The 18,046-nt window shown below is 36.3% G+C and overlaps 1 protein-coding gene across 13 annotated transcripts in view; it reads right to left on the bottom strand.

Annotated features, from left to right (window-relative positions):
- Positions 1-1,594: 1,594 nt before the first annotated feature.
- The window catches only part of COBLL1 (cordon-bleu WH2 repeat protein like 1), a 170,196-nt gene continuing 153,744 nt past the window's right edge, over positions 1,595-18,046 (bottom strand). For 9 of the 13 annotated variants that reach the window (XM_019457997.2, XM_019457964.2, XM_019457977.2 and 6 more), the window contains 3 exons: positions 12,907-14,477; positions 10,604-10,780; positions 1,595-2,904 (listed from right to left, as the gene is read on the bottom strand). In XM_019457997.2, coding sequence (XP_019313542.2) covers positions 2,818-2,904; positions 10,604-10,780; positions 12,907-14,477 — 1,835 coding nt within the window. In that variant the 3' untranslated portion in view covers positions 1,595-2,817. The remainder of the gene's footprint in view (positions 2,905-10,603; positions 10,781-12,906; positions 14,478-18,046) is intronic. The other 4 variants (XM_019457969.2, XM_019458045.2, XM_053908141.1 and 1 more) reach the window with 2 other exon arrangements.

Raw genomic sequence — 18,046 nt, 5'->3', positions numbered from 1 at the left:
TTTGACTGTGTGGGGGATTGGCTCTCCGAATCCCCATGTTATTCAAGGGTCAAATGTACTTGTTTTCAAACTGCAGTTTAGAAAATAAAATACTACAAACATAATTGATGACACCTGTAAATCTCCCCAACCCAGCACTCATTTCTTGGTACCCACTAGCAAACCTTATGCATACAGCTGTAATATATGGTTATCATTTTGCATATAACTCGTATCAGAAAACATGCAGTGCTCCACAACCTGCTTTTCTTGTTCATTTTTGAGCAGCATCCATGTTGACATGCATAACTCTGGTTTGCACATTTTGACTGTTGTACAGAAGGCTATCATATGAATGTACGATCAATGTTGAGTGCCAGTTGGGACTCCCCTCAGCTGTTATATGCAAGGCTGCCATGACCATTTTTGTTCATGTCTCCTTATGCACATGCATAAGTACTTTTTAAAGGTAACATGGTAATAAGTCTTTATTCGCTATGGTAAATTTGATGGTTGTGCCAGTGTATTTTCCCACCAACAGCAAGAGTTCCACTGCTTTGCTGTCCTTGACAACACTTGCTATTTTGAAACTTACATTGTTGCTAATTTGATGGGTGTGATATAGTACATCCTTATGTTTTTAACTAAAACTTCCTTGAGTAGTGAACAGTATTTTTCCCATATGTTTCTGGCCTTTCAGATTCACTCTTGTAAGAAACCTACCTTTCGTGGGGGCACCTGTGTGGCTCATTCGGTGAAGTGTCCAACTTTGGCTCAGGTCACGATCTCACAGCTCGTGAGTTCAAGCCCCATGTTGGGCTTTGTGCTGACAGCTCAGAGGCTGGAGCCTGCTTCAGATTCTGTGTCTCTGTCTCTCTCTGTCCTTCCCCCGCTCTCACTCTGCCTCTCTCTCTCAAAAATAAACATTAAAAAAATTTAGAAATATTTTTGTTTTTGCAGCATGTGCATATTTCTATTGTATTTCATGAGATTTAGGAATTTTTATAGCATATATATTATATGTATAATATATATATTAACATTCTTGTGGCTTATGTTTTCACTTTTATAGTACTTAATGTGCATGTGTCTTAAATTTTAATATATTTAAATTTACATCTTTTACGAATGTCCCTTTGTGTCTTATTTAAATAATTTTTCCCATGCTAAGGTCTGAAAAAATGTTGAATATATTCACTTAAGTTTTAAAATATTACTTTTAAAAGTCGTCTTTAATCCAACTCAAATAAACTTGTTTATGATTTGAAGTAGGGATCCGAATTAATTTTTTTCCAAGGGGATATTCAAACAATTTTTTAAAAAGTCACTCCTTTCCCTACTGGTTTATAACAACATAAGTTTCCATATATTAGGGTCTCTTCAAGTCTGATTTAAGGAAATAACAGTAACATTTAACATTTAATGTGTATCTGCCATGTATCAGGAACTAGTCTAAGCATGTTAGATGCTTAGATTGTGCACTCTGGAGTTTGTATGGGCTCACATGTACACTAGAGAGCCCTGATGAATGATAGGTTTTACTATGACTTGTTTACTGGCTGATAAAGATACGGTTGTCGTGTGAAATTCATAAATATGCTGGTTGACACAAACCAAACGTATAACTTGCTTTTATTAAACATTGAAAAAATCAACATATCGTCCAAAGAGGCAGACATCCCAAGAGCTTTAGTGAAAACCAACTTAACATCAACTTGTTTGACAAAGCTTTGAGAATAAATGAGCAATTAGATTCTTAAAGTAGGACTAGAACATGAATGAGCTCTAGACCTCAATACAGTTATAAGCCAACAAATTAGGCATTGTTTGGCTTAATAGTTTTAGCTTTAATGTATATATATATTATTTAGAATATTAGCATCTGAGCTACATAATGATTTTATCATTTTATTTTAATTAAAACAAAGATTTCTGGAACCTCCAAGTAGTCTTTGAAGTTCTCCAATATGGACATATACTAACCCCTATTCCTCACTACATATCAAATGTGAAATAACTGTCAATATAGACCAACATTTTCATACGATTTCTAAGGCTTCTGGCACATAAAATATATAATATCTGTGTGACAACAATGCCATGATTATATACAAAAAAAATATTTAAAATGTTCCTTGTGCAATTTAAGTTCTAAAGATTAAAAAAACAAATGTTCCATGTTAATAAAATATTAAAATATTATAAGCTTCCCATAAATTTGACATTGATTTTATAATTACATAAAGAACACACAAGATAAGGCTTGCACACTAAGTGATTCATCATTTAAATGAACTGTCGAACCAAATATACTTATTTGATATTCTTAGATCTCTAGATCATACTTTCAGCCAAAATACACTTTAATATAACTTATAAACATTTCCAATTAAACTGTAACATTGAGGCAGCAAATGTCAGATCTACATTTGCCTACCTATTTATGTGTCACACAAATACAAGTCTATGAATCTTAATTTATTCTTTTGTCTAAGTCACCATTGTAGAGAATGTGTCAGTAAGTGAAATCCACAAAAGGTGACGATGTCTCATTTGAGAAAAATGAAAGTCATTAACACCTTGTCTTAAAGTTCTAAAGCAGCATAGTCAGCTTTTAAGGCAAAAAAAAAAAAAAAAAAAAAAAAAAGGCCCAAAATATTATAACTTATAAATTCTGTAATTCTTCTTTTGGCATTAAAAGCCACAGCACAAATTCTTACACTTTAATAGACAATATATTAGTGTACATCTGGATATACATTGGCCAACATTCTCCATCAGCATGACATTGTCCTGTGAAATAGCGGTGTTCGTGAAGTGCATTGTGACAGGGCACATTTAATGGCCATCCTGGGCATCAGGGGACATGGAATGGCTGAGTCTTGACCTTCCATTCACAGATATTGTATTTGATGGAACAGTAACCTAAGAGAAAGAAAGAAGCACAGTTTGCACCCATCAAGTGAAAATGGCACAGCTCTCTAATTTTCAGTTTTCAACAATTACCACATTTGAACTTCTGTATAATTGTAAGCGATAATATTTAGTGTTCCGTATTCAATAAATCACAAATGATTAAGAATAAATGTTCACTCTACCATAAAATTAAAAATGAGAGAGTTGTTATTTCCACAACAAACAAGTTAAATAATCCATTAACACATCTTAGCCTTCACAAAATTACCAAATCAACTCAAAGGACAAGAGCACAAACAGACTGCAGGCCAAGCTGTTGAAGAGCATTTTTTGCTAGGTTAATTCTGGCTCCTCAAAGCTGCCTTGGAAAATGTAGAAAAATAAAGCGAATTCCACAACACAAAGAATTTTTGTATTGATGGTATATATTAACTTGACATTCCCCTCCCCAGGTACTCCTTGTTTATAAGAAAATACAGCTTTGGTTTTTAAAATGCTGTCATTTGAAGGGCTAAAAAAGTCAAATCTAAGAGTGTTATGTCAAAACAATTGCAGAATGAAAAGTAGTTTTCTTCCTCCCAATAAATAAACTCCGAAATTCCAAGATTCTATGGCAAAGTCTCCTATTTACAAATGGTAAGTGAATGAAATACACTAAGAATTTCCTAAATAGCTTGAAATTCTAACATTTAGAAGAATGTTTTAAAAAATCATCTGGATTCTGGATAGTAAATAGGTATAATATTTTGAAATATTATACATAAAATTTGACAATACTTTTAAAAAATGGTTAATGTCGAGTTATAATTTGAATAGATTCTTAACCAAACATTATCACAAGAGAACTGGAGTACAAAAGGCCACAGATTCTGCCTTGCATCAGAGTAAGTTCCTGAAAGGGAAAATAAAATGGGCAAATTCAGTTTGGATTTGATTTCCTAGTGCTTCATTCATGGCCTTTTACTAAAACAAAGATTGGTAACCGAAACGAATCAACTTTCTTCACTATGAATCCAGGATGGAGTAGAGTAGTTGACACTAAAACAGCTAAAAGAAAAGCTGCTACCAGGGGAAGGAAAACTCCTGCACCTTGTTTAGTATTCACGTGGGGTTCCTTTCCAAATATAGCCAACAAACAGGTAACGACTTTTCATTATGTAACTTTGGCACGAAAAGTTTCAGTGTGTAGGGATTATTTTTGTAATTATTGCCAAATTTGCAGTGGTCATAATTCTTTGTAAGAAAAAGAGACAAATTTTGTTTTAAGCATTTAAAAAACATACCAATGACCCTAATACAAATAAAAGATGTTTACTGTAGCACCATTTATAGAGTGGAGAAACTAGAATCTAGTGAAATGTCCACCAACAAGGAGCAAATAAACTATGGTTCATTCATATAATCAAATACTCCATAGTCTGAAAAAGAATAGTGTGTATGTGTATGTGTAACAAGATGGAAAACATCAGAGATATTTATGAATGGTTTACAGAGGAGTTTATTTTTGTACAGAAAAATTAAATATGTTTATATACTACAAAAGTGGTCTGGAAGGTTTCACTTTAATCTATCACGAGCAATTACTTTAGGGGGAAACGGTATTTCATTTGATATTTAAAAATTTGTATACTAAACTTTCAAGCATGAAAAGACATTATTATAGACTAGTCTATAAATTCTGTGTGGTCAGAAACCTTGACTATTTTAATGCCGTGCCTGGCACGGTATAGATCAATGAATTATTTCTTGAATGGAATACAATAACTTCTTATAAACATTTATAAAGTAAAAGAGTGTTGCTTGAATTTTTTGAATAATGAACATATGACACCTATGATAAAGATTTTTTTAAAGATTAAAAACTTTTAAACATTAAAGAATTTACTAATATGAGCATTAAAGAATTTACTAATATGAGCATCTACTATTTGACTGTCTCAACTTTAAGTTTAAAGAATATCAGGAATATTCTTGTAGTTTTCTTATTCTTGTAAGGAAAATTTGCTATAAAACTGTCATTGATTAATATATATGGAAAGAACTGCCAACCTGAAGCTCTCGGATTGTACAAATTCCAAACAAGGAAGTATGAGTAAAAAGCAGACCAATTAAACAAATAAAAATGCCAGTAAGTTCTGGGCGACTTATCCCATAAGTTCTGGGTGACTTATCTGGTTTCTTTCTTCCTTCCAGGTTTTTATGGAGCCAAAGATAAATTTTACATTCTGAGGAAACAGTTAATATCAACTACTAAATACCATTTGTCACTTTATTTTCATAAACGTATATTCTACTTGTAATAGTATAATGACCTTTAGTAACTGAAGCATCAACAGGAACCAAAAGTAGCCAGAAAGTTCTTGTATCAACACAAGTAAATGATCATAGTTTACTTAATCTCATATTCTCTGAAAACAATCTGCTGATTCACATATAAATCTTTATGCCAAATACATTTTATAAAACAGTAAACTAGATTTATTAAAACTAGGAAGACAATTCTGTGACTACATGGGGGTCAAAGAGGGGTAAGGTGTGGAAAAAAATCTTAATATGAAAAAAAAAACATGGCATGTTCATGACTACATTTACACTAGAGCAATCAACTAGATAATTGTTCTAATGTGAACCAATTATTATAATGAAGGTTAATTATTCGGGTATGAACCAGAGCCATAAGGCAGGTTGGTACCTGGAGTTAAACTGAACATTTGGGTGCCAAAATATAGGCAAACCTGGAGCCAATTTTCTGATGAACAATCTAAGCCCACTGTCAAAATCACTGAAGATTTTATTTGGCACTATAACTGTTGTTCTATAAAAGAAATGTTAGAATTTAAAACAAACCAGGAGAAATGTTCAGTACAGGATAGAAATATGGGACTTAAGCAAAGATCACAAGGAATCAGAGCCTTTTGGTGTCCATTTTTACTTCCTTTTGCAATATATTTTTTGAAATACAATACATGTACAGGAGAGTGCACTGAACTTAAATAAACAACCTGATGGAAACAAACACAAACGTATATATAATCCACCACTCAGGCCAAGAGAATAGCTCCAGCTCCCTACTGATCTTGTCTTTATTTAAAATGTTGACATTTTCTTTATCACAGGTTTTTGCTTTCATTTAGACATTTAAAAAATCTTGCATTAAGATAACATTTATCTCGATTACTTAGTTTTTTAGTTTCCTCTTAAATTGTGTTGCCTGTCCTTCTCCTACAAACCCCAGCAAAGCCTTTTCTCTCCCTGTGGAAGTAACCCTATCATGATTTTTATAATTACTTCCTTGCTTTTAAAAATAATTGCCACCTACGCATGCATCGTTAAATAACATAATTTAGTTTTGCATGCCGTCAAACTTTACACATAGATATTTTTATAGGTCTTTACCCTGTTGTGTTTAGGTGTACTTTGCCCAACTTACTGCTGTTTGATAATCCATTCTTTGAATATATTATTTATTCTGTTTTTGGATATTAATGTTATATTTACTTAGAGCCATTACAAACAATATTTCATGAATATTCTTATAAATGTGTCCTGGTACACAACACACACCTTTTTAGGGTATAATTAGAAGTGAAAATACTGATCATAGTGTGTCAGTTCCGTGACCTTTACTAGACCCTGTGTTCATTTTTAGTGCAAAAAAAAAAAATTGATTACTTAAGGAATTTTTATTAAACAAAATTCAGGAACTGGCACTACAAAGACTCAGGGCTATTGATAATCTCCTACTGAGAGAGATAAAATTTAGACTTGATGGAACCTCAAGTAATGACTTATAAACAGGATACAATTATAGGATCATCATTTAGAGCCTGCTTTCTATGCTGATTCACATCCAGCTCATTCTGGAAGCAAGGAGAGTTTTATAAGTGAAGAGACTGCCAATTTAGAGCCCGTATCACCAAGCACACAGCTGCTTGCCTGTACAGTTCTGTTGGCCTAAAAGACATTCCCAACTTAATGCACTCTTTTCTGCAATTAGTCCATTGGAACTGATTACTATATCCACGGACTTAGGAAAAGGCACTGCAGTTATGTTCTGTCTAGCTACTTGGTCTCCTGTGGACCTGATGTGCCACTGCTTCTCAGTCCCAGGCTGTGAACACCCAGAAGGCAGAGGCTTCGTATTATTCATTTTTGTATCCCCAGCATCTAGGACAATGTTTAGTACTTTTTTGCTTAAAAAATGCTTATCAAGTATATTGAATTGAGAAACCTTTACATTTTTTTAACGCTTATTTCTTTTTGAGAGAGTGAGAGAGCGAGAGACTGCGCGCGTGCACATGAGCAGGGGAGGGACAGAGAGAAAGGGAGACACAGAATTGGAAGTAGGCTCCAGAGCTCTCAACACAGGGTCCTACGTGGGGCTCAAACTAACAAACCGCGAGATCATGACCTGAGCTGAAGTCGGATGATGCCTTACCAACTGAGTCACCCAGGTGCCCAGAATTGAGAAAGCTTTAGATCAACCTAGGAATAAATCTAACCAAAGATGTAAAAGATCTGTATGCTGAAAACTATAGAAAGCTTATGCAGGTAATTGAAGAAGACATAAAGAAATGGAAAGACATTCCCTGCTCATGGATTGGAAGAATAAATATTGTCAAAATGTCAATACTACCCAAAGCTATCTACACATTCAATGCAATCCCAATCAAAATTGCACCAGCATTCTTCTCGAAACTAGAACAAGCAATCCTAAAATTCATATGGAACCACAAAAGGCCCCGAATAGCCAAAGTAATTTTGAAGAAGAAGACCAAAGCAGGAGGCATCACAATCCCAGACTTTAGCCTCTACTACAAAGCTGTCATCATCAAGACAGCATGGTATTGGCATAAAAACAGACACATAGACCAATGGAATAGAATAGAAACCCCAGAACTAGACCCACAAACGTATGGCCAACTCATCTTTGACAAAGCAGGAAAGAACATCCAATGGAAAAAAGACAGTCTCTTTAACAAATGGTGCTGGGAGAACTGGACAGCAACATGCAGAAGGTTGAAACTAGACCACTTTCTCACACCATTCACAAAAATAAACTCAAAATGGATAAAGGACCTGAATGTGAGACAGGAAACCATCAAAACCTTAGAGGAGAAAGCAGGAAAAGACCTCTCTGACCTCAGCCGTAGCAATCTCTTACTCGGCACATCCCCAAAGGCAAGGGAATTAAAAGCAAAAGTGAATTACTGGGACCTTATGAAGATAAAAAGCTTCTGCACAGCAAAGGAAACAACCAACAAAACTAAAAGGCAACCAACGGAATGGGAAAAGATATTTGCAAATGACACATCGGACAAAGGGCTAGTATCCAAAATCTATAAAGAGCTCATCAAACTCCACACCCGAAAAACAAATAACCCAGTGAAGAAATGGGCAGAAAACATGAATAGACACTTCTCTAAAGAAGACATCCGGATGGCCAACAGGCACATGAAAAGATGTTCAACGTCGCTCCTTATCAGGGAAATACAAATCAAAACCACACTCAGATACCACCTCACGCCAGTCAGAGTGGCCAAAATGAAGAAATCAGGAGACTATAGATGCTGGAGAGGATGTGGAGAAACAGGAACCCTCTTGCACTGTTGGTGGGAATGCAAATTGGTGCAGCCGCTCCGGAAAGCAGTGTGGAGGTTCCTCAGAAAATTAAAAATAGACCTACCCTATGACCCAGCAATAGCACTGCTAGGAATTTATCCAAGGGATACAGGAGTACTGATGCATAGGGGCACCTGTACCCCAATGTTTATAGCGGCACTCTCAACAATAGCCAAATTATGGAAAGAGCCTAAATGTCCATCAACTGATGAATGGATAAATAAATTGTGGTTTATATACACAATGGAATACTACGTGGCAATGAGAAAAAATGAAATATGGCCTTTTGTAGCAACATGGATGGAACTGGAGAGTGTGATGCTAAGTGAAATAAGCCATACAGAGAAAGACAGATACCATATGGTTTCACTCTTATGTGGATCCTGAGAAACATAACAGAAACCCATGGGGGAGGGGAAGGAAAAAAAAAAAAAAAAAGAGGTTAGAGTGGGAGAGAGCCAAAGCATTAGAGACTGTTAAAAACTGAGAACAAACTGAGGGTTGATGGGGGGGGGGGGGGGAGGGAGGGCAGGGTGGGAGGGAGGGCAGGGTGGGTGATGGGTATTGAGGAGGGCACCTTTTGGGATGAGCACTGGGTGTTGTATGGAAACCAATTTGACAGTAAATTTCATATATTAAAAAATAAAAAAAAAAAAAAAGAGAAAGCTTTAGATCAGAAGTGACTGACTTGAAACTGAACCTTAATTTACAAGATTAGAAAGAGAACTATTTTCTTAAGTGCAAATGTACAGTTTATTTGCGTGGGCATATTTCCTCACAAAAATATAAATGTCGTGACCTGTGAAATACCAGTTTCAGTACTCAACACCACCAACTTTTTTTTTTTTTCTGCCTGGCACCTAAATTCAGATTCTACAAATACTTGACAAAATTCAAACCTAATCTCCTGAATTATTCCTTCGTGTTTCCTCCACTCCTGACAGCAGGCAATATTTTGCCCTGTCTCCTTGTTTGCCCAGATGGGAGCGCCAAGCCCTCCATGAAAACAGCCGTCACTCATGGCTCCACTGAAACACACTGAGGAAAATGGTGAGCGCAGACAGGGCTGGCCTTGGAGATGTGCCCGAGATGCCCTCCCCTTTTCCTTCTCTCCTTGCAGCATTCCTGTCCCTTCGCAGATTTTATTTCTGTTGAGCTCAGTGCTTTGCTCAACAAGTCTCTTACTCTTCTCTAAATAGCCTCTAAAATGATTAGAGAAGGAATTCACAAAACGAAATGCCTAGGGAGTCAGGAGAATAATGAGTACTTTTCTTGTCTTGAGTGTTGAGGAACTTGCAACCAAGACAACTAAGGGGAGAACAAGAAAGACATTTAGGGAGACTACAGCCTCTGGAAAGTCCAAGTTTTGATGCCAGGCTCCAGGCTTCACCACGTAGGACTTCTTTGAGTGGATGAAAGCAACAGAGGGAGGAAACTCACCTCAAATAATTCCCTGTGTCGTTTTTTTGGCATTTGCTCCCCAAAAGAAGCATACCTCCCTTCCTGAAGTTCTCCTACATCTCCGTAAGGAGGAGCTGGCCACTTTGGCAGGGCCTTATTAGACTAGACTTTCTGCCTTCGGTGTCATCTAAATTCCCTAGATTTTCCCTACATTTTTTAACCTATAAAGCCACCTGCCCCCCCGCCCCCTCATTCTCCCACATATGGTAGTTGACTTTGATCATCGTGGGAGCCAGGACTGAAAACTTGCACGTTCCTATTGCTAGTGCGGCTTTTCTGGACTACGGAGGGATTTTCTTTCTGAAAGAATTTTTCTTGCTATGCTAATACAATTTATTAAAATAAGAGTCCAGGGTACTTTCTATATATAGTTATATAATAATGAGCAAACCCCATGTTCTGCACCTGGCCCATGTTGTGGAAAATAGACCGGACATATTTTTAAGTATGTGTAAGACTCTGGACTCTTTCAGCTTATACTTCAAAAATGACCCTTGACATCAAAGAGCAACTTCTGGCATCCTCCCTATTCAGATGCAAGAGCCAGAAAACAATTTCCCCTAAGTATTAGTTTGACAATGTTGAAAATAAACCCACTGTCACCCATCTGATAAAGAAAACTTACCCTTTTCAATTTGGCAGCAGCCTCTCCAGAACGGATTGCAGTGAGCAAACTCTGTCGGATCTGTTCTGGGTCAGAGCTTTGGAATGTTAAAGAACTTTGTCTCTTAAGAATGAATGATGGGCAGTCAGTTGGAGACGGTATTTGGGAATTCTGTTCATTATGTGCAGAGTTATTTCCCTATAAAAATAAGTGCAAAATATTTATATGAATACCAAGTGAACAATGGGCCATTAAAAAAAATTCATCATCAGTATATTTTTAAAGAATCACTATTTGCCACACTGGTGTTTTAGACATAGTTCTGTTTCCTTCCCCAGTGAGTTATCTCTGCTGCCCGAGCTCAGTTGGAAGATGAGGGTATTACCTTCCCTTCTCTTCAACTTATGAGGCTAAGGAAGAAAAGTGGTACCTCTCTTTGTTTTATGAATACACTAATAATTTTACTGTCCCTAAGTCAAATAATGCTGATTTTTGCCAATGGAGTTGGCCAGAAGAGCCAAATAATAAGAAAAAAAAAATTCCATAGGCTAAAAAAATAACACATTTTTAAAGTTACAAAATATTAGGTTTTCGAATTATCATTTTTGAAAGAACAGAATGGACAAATTGACAATTTTATATTGGTTGAATCTAACATAGCTTCTAATAAAAGAATATTAAGGACCATGCTACATGTAATAGCTTATTTTGTGTTAATGGAAGTCACAGGGGCTAAGTGATGACCGTGTTTTCTTTATTTTGCCCATGGACTAAAAAACATTAGGAATTTCCAAATTTAAGAATCAAAATTTAATTAAACTTCTTAGGAAAGAATATTTAATAACCAATTTAACTGGGAACTATTATCAAATAATCTTAAAAATGTCTTTTTTAAACTGCCAAATATCTTTACAAAAGATGAGCTAAACAGAGCTTAGGCAATGACTCAAAAACTGTATTATCTAAATCAAGCTCTGTTGTTTAGGAATGGTATTCCATTCTAAGAAGAAACGCAGGCTTTGTTCCCAAGTAGAGAATTAATCTCTACATCATACATCTCTTCCTGACATTATATCAAAGATAAGAAACATAAATGTAAAATACATGAAGAAATATTCTTCAAGATGAATACTGCTTTGAAATTATGGAAAAATCTTTACTTGGCAATATGGTTAATGTTCTGTTACTCTAGGAATGTTTGAAAAAGTAATATAAAATACTTCTGGAACTGTCACACAAATCTGAAAGTATTCTTTAAACAGTATCAGGGTAAAAGTACACAAAATATTTTTTAAAAATTGCATGGGGATTATCATAATTCATACTATAAATTTCATCCTTTCCTTTGACTATATTATTTGAATCTAGCAAATTATAACACTTAGTTGACCAAACACTAAATAAATGTTCTTTTATGTAAATTATTAAGGTTAGATAATGGCTAAATGATATTTTAGTCAACATACATATAACTGGAAAAGTTAACAAAAATGTGAAATTAAGAAAATTATATTTTGAGATTGAAAATTCTGGTTTCAATTTAAATTATTTATATGTGTCAATGTTTGGTAACTAAGGTTGAATATATATGATAGAAAATGTATAGTTGAGAAGTATCTGGTTATATTAACTAGTCTTAACTGCTTATGTTTCTATATAATTAAAACTATTTTGCTATTATGTAGAAGTAGAGTAGAAAATAAACCATAACATCCAGAAAAGTAATAAACAACTTGAGATAAGCAAAACACAGGAAAATAGAATCAGAACTATAAACTAGTACAATATACAAATGTATGGCAAAGAAAATTTAAATTAAAATAGGGGCACCTGGGTGGCTCAGTTGGTTAGCATCTGACTTTGGCTAAGATCACTCAGATCATCATGATCTCAAGGTTTGTGAGTTCAAGCTCCGCATTGGGCTCTGTGCTGACAGCTAAGAGCCTGGAGCCTGAATCAGATTCTGTGTCTCCTCTCTCTGCCCCTCCCCCACTTGTGTTCTCTGTCTCTCTCTCTCTCTCTCAAAAATAAACATTAAAACAAATTTTAATAAAAAATTTAAAAAATAAATTAAAATATTTCGTAATGATACAATCATTTAATGACCATATAGTAATACCCAATCAAGTTATATGAATTATAATAATTCTGAGAGTAAATAATCAGATGTTATGTATTTTTTTACTCTTTATTCCCTATGGTAGCTTGCCATTAGATTAATATGAATTCAGAGTTAAGTAACACACAAATATACAACATGCTTGTTAACCCCCATTTAAACCACGTTGTATAAGAACTTCTGATTTTTAAAAAGGTCACGTTACCTTATCACTCACAAGTAGTTGTGGGATGCCCACAAATTTATTTACAGAAGGAACCTTCCCTTCTTCTGTGTCAGGTGGAGGTCGGGCAGCTGCACCCTCACTGCATGACACTGTGCGCACTTTGCTGAGAGACTGTGACCGTTTCACTACAGCGAGGGCAAAGGGTGAGGGAGCAGAGCTCGAGTAAGGTCTCGGTGCACCAAAAGTTTTCAAAGTCTTCAGATTTAGTGCAGCTAATTGATTCGCAGGAAGAGGAACAGGTCTCGGGGCTATGGGAGGTGGAGGGGTTTCAGTAGGCTTCTGGTTGCTGATGTTATCATCAGCATTTTTAATCTGGGGCTGTGGAAGAGACGGAGTTGTTTTACTTAAGGGAGAAAGAGTTTGTTCTGGAGGAGGTATCACTTCCCTTTCCCCCTCTTTCTTTATTAGTTCTTTCGGAGTAGGGTTAGGGGCCACATGGACACCTTTGGCAGCTGCAGATGTCACATAGTGACCTGAAACTCTTTTTTGCATCTGTAGGAAAAAAGAACTTGGTTTGGTCTGGGGATTTGAAACCCGAGATTTAAGTTTTGACTCCAAAATATTGTTTATATCTTCCAAATTTGGCACAAAAGGAGCTGTGCCAGTGTCCCTTGTCATTCTGGGAGTAGGTTTCAGAGGACTCCCCATGGCAATGCAGGGTGAGTTCTCCACTCCGTGGACCTGATGCTCTGTTCTTGGGCTCGGCTGTAGTTTAAGGTCTGCCTGTGGCTCCTTTGGGTTGTCGGAAATAACAAGATCTTCTGTTTGGATTGCAGTTTCTTTCACATTTTCACCAGTGTGCTTTTTTCCTAAAGTATGGATCTCGTGATCATCTTTATACCCAGTGGTTTCTGATTCCCAATTTTTCAGTATCTCCAGGGACTTGGGAGGCACTATTTTATAAGTAGTCATTCCAATTTTGGGTATGTACTCTCTTGTGATTTCATTTGAAGGTTTTGGCTTGGGATCATAGTCTTGTCTATAAAGTGGATAATTCTTTGAAATAGTTGAGTTTTTATCAATCCCATCTACAGAAGGCAAAAGGCCATCATTACCACGTGCACAAACTGGATCTTTTATGGTGAGTTGATTCTCTGAATGTACGTTTAGGGGGCCCTGACTCCTGAATTTCCTTGAGGCATCTACAGCAGAATCTTGGGGACTTAGAGATGAGGGTTGAGTTGATTTACTGTTACTTGGAGTTTGCACACTCTCATTAACTTTGAAATTAGACAAATGATGGCCTTGGTGATTCCCCTCAAAACTGTCAGAGGAAGGGTTTGTCTGAATCGCCGCATCTTGCATTTTTGTCTTTTCCTCACTGGGTTGATTCAGTTTTTGGCCTGCTACTAATGATGGAGCTAGATGATTTTCCTTGTAACTTTCAGCAGTATCAGTTTTATGTGCCTGATAGTTGGATAGTCTGTCAGCTCCCATGTCCACACTGTTATTTTTGGCAACACCTCCCACATTGATTTCTGTTATCCTCACTCCATTTTTCATATTCTTTTCTGTGTCCGTTGGAATGACAATTATTTCATTTTGATCTACTAAGGGAAAAAATATTGTCAAGTTAAATGTATGAAAAAACTAGAAAAAAAACTCAAGTTTTCAATGTCTGCCTCCCCCAAACTGAAGTAGGTTGGTTTGGATTCTACAGGTAATTTTCAGCTAATAATACAAAACCAAGTAATAGCATTAGGAAGGAAAATCATGGGCTTTGGTATCATAGAAATCAGAGGCTAGAACCCGGCTTGACTGACTACAGTCTGTGTGGCCTCAGCATGTAACCTAACCCCTTTGAGCCTCAGTTTGCTCAGATGTACAAAGGTAAAAACTTGTATTATATTTTATATGGCATTTATATAACATGCCAAATAGGAGACGATATTGCCCAGAACAAGCAGTCCATGGAAGACAGCTACGTTTCTCCTGATAGGTAGACTTCATATTTCAGTTAATGTTAAGAATGACAATAGAAATTGACAAATTCCAAGATGTTTTTCCTTTTTTTGTTTCCTATTTTGACTCTGTCTTTTCTATAACCCCTAGTGTATTTCTATTTCACACCTTACATCAAAAGGGAAACAAGCCCAGTGAATGTTACCAGTTTTAATTAAGGCAAACAATAGTAACATTACCTTTAAGAGTTGAAGTAAAAACAAATTCTCAGTTGACTGTCTTGGTAATTAGGCATCCTTGATAAAGACTTTGTTTTCAGTCATAATATGGGTGATTTCAACTACAGAAAAACAATCACGTGCGCTCTGATTTTTCTCTGAGAAAAATTCTCATGTCAGAGTCCCAGTAGAGAAAGCAGCCTCTCTCTCCCCTGCACTACTTTTCCTCTTAATTCTAATTCAGATCTCCTGAAAGCAAAAATCACTTGCCAGTGTCTAGGTTAAAAAGCAACAGTTGCCAGCCAGCAACACGATGGCAAAGAATTGGAATGAGGCATCTGGAAGGAAACACAGGTTTATGGGTGCGCGCTATGTGTTCTGGTCCTCAGGGAAGTGATTTATATACTGGGCTCCTGTAATCAAATGCCCAGAAGAATCATTTCTTCTGAATGACCGACTAACCCTCATCTTCAAAATCCTTAGTGGCTTCCCCTTCCAGATAGGGCAGCAGTTCATACAGCGCAAGTGAAATGTGAGCCTTGGGAGTCAAATCGTGAAAGGATGTCAAGTATTTCTCTAGAGTTGTATCATCACTCACTTTTACTTATAAGATAATGAACAGTTTCACTGCCTAAAATGTCATAAGCTATTCTGAATAGTTCTGTTAAAAAAGAAAAATATGCATGCAAAAAAAATATCATGTTGCCAGGTAAATTTGTATACTTTCTAAGTTTATTTATGTATGAGGGGTGGGGAAGGGCAGAGGGGCAGAGGGAGAGGGAGAGAGAAAGAATTCCAAGCAGCCTCCAAACTGTCAACACAGAGCCTGATACGGGACTTGAACTCTCAAACTGTGAGATCATGACCTGAGATGAAACCAAGAGCTGGACGCTTAATCGACTGAGCCATGCAGCCACTCCTGTATACACACAACTTTTATTTACTTTTTAAAAAATTTTTTATATGAAATTTATTGTCAAATTGGTTTCCATACAACACCCAGTACTCATCCCAGTGGGGGCCCTCCTCAATGCCCATCACCCACTTTCCCCTCCTTCTCACCCCCCATCAACCCTACGCATCAGCACTCCTGTATCCCTTGGGTAAATTCCTAGCAGTGCTATTCCCGGGTCATAGGGTAGATCTATTTGTAATTTTTTGAGGAACCTCCACACTGTTTTCCAGAGTGGCTGCACCAGTTTGCATTTCCACCAACAGAACAACTTTTAAAAATATATTAGGGGACTGGATGGCTCAGTCAGGTAAGCACCTGACTCTTTATTTCAAGTCAGGTCATGATCTTGTGGTTCGCAGGTTTGAGTCCTATGTCAGGCTCTGAGCTAATAGTGCAGAGCCTGCTTGGGATTCTCTCTCTCCCTCTCTCTCGCCTGCCCTCCCACTGTCTCTCTCAAAATAAATAAATAAACTTAAAAAAAATACCTTCATATTTTTACACCCTACCTAATTGCATGATTTTTTGGTCATGGTAGTAATATTTTCTATTATGTTGCAAGGTTCTTATATTAAATAGCTAATTTTTAAATGGAATTCATTTTTATTCTTCCTAAAAAATGCAACTGATTATCAGAATATTTATTGTCTATACAAGTGACTTCTCAAAGACTAATAATTATTAGCTTTTGTGAGTAAAAACACATTTGATTAAAAATCATTGAAAAGGCACATTTCTGCCTAGGTTCTTATTACTTCACAAGTATTTTTAACGTCTAAATGAAAAGTACTATTGTCAACACTGCTGTGAGCACAAAAGAATGTAAGAAATGTTCCCTGGCACCAGGAAATGAATGTAAATGTATTTCTTTCTCTCTTATTGTAGCTCATTATCCAGTGAGTATAGGTATAGTCCAGTTACACAATAGAAATATTTTCCAAAACAAAGTAAATCAACATAAAAATATATTGTAAATTCAGTTCCCTATAACAAACCCTAACTAATTGGTTTTAGAACTCCAAATGTCTATTTTTCACATTTTTGGTGGGTCGCACCTACTTTACTGCTTTTTAATTCTGAATTTCTCATCAGAATCTCACAATTATTACCAATGACAGGGCTTGAAACCTAGAATCACTGCTGAATTCAGTAGCTAATCCATCCTCATACTAATAATGACACTAACCAAATGTCAATGACTGGTTAGGCCATTTTACAATGATAGCCAGTAGAAGTTAAAGGTAGATTTTGTACTATCCTGTCCTCTCCCTACTCAAAACCGATACCAACATCTACAACACAAGTCATTTGACAAAAGGATGACTGAAACAAATATACAGGGTAGGTGAAAAAGAGGGAAAAAAATATTAAAACTCCTTTAAGGATAATAGAAATTATTTTAAAAGTCCCCTATATAATTCAATTAAAAAAAAAGTATGGGGGGGGGACCCACCCAGAGTTGACCAAGGTTATTGCAAATCAAATGCAAACAGAAAAATATTATTACAGAAATATACCTGTGACCCTAGCACTAACTTGATGCCAAAATCTTAGCAAAAATGATTTGATGATCATTTTTAAAACAAGGAAGCAGCATGATTTCTCAGTAAAAACTCTACTGACCATCATAGTGTATGCTGTGAGAAACTAAATCAAGAGGAAAAGGAAGGGGAAATTATGTACTTTTAGAACTTCTCAGTATTCTATCTCAGGATGGTACTGACCACGGGGAAAAAGACTTATTCAAATTAACCAACACATGATGCGCCTGGGTGGCTCAGTTAGTTAAGCGTCTGACTTCAGCTCAGGTCATGATCTCGCAGTCCCTGATTCTGAGCCCCGAGTCAGGCTCTGTGCTGACAGCTCAGAGCCTGCTTCGGATTCTGTGTCTCCCGGTCTTCTCCCTGCCCCTCCCCCACTCGTGCTCTGTCTCTGTCTCTCAAAAATGAATGTTAAAAAAAAAAAAAAATTAACCAACACATACCACATAGGTAAAACAATATATATCTACCCATCTGTTTGTGATGCTGGGATAATCCACATTTTA

The sequence above is a fragment of the Panthera pardus genome, unplaced genomic scaffold, assembly GCF_024362965.1.
Source record: "Panthera pardus isolate Hobbes unplaced genomic scaffold, ASM2436296v1 HiC_scaffold_10, whole genome shotgun sequence".
Taxonomy (NCBI): Eukaryota; Metazoa; Chordata; class Mammalia; order Carnivora; family Felidae; genus Panthera; species Panthera pardus.
The sequence above is the reverse complement of the archived record's forward strand: the minus strand, read 5'-3'. Positions and strand labels throughout refer to the sequence as shown.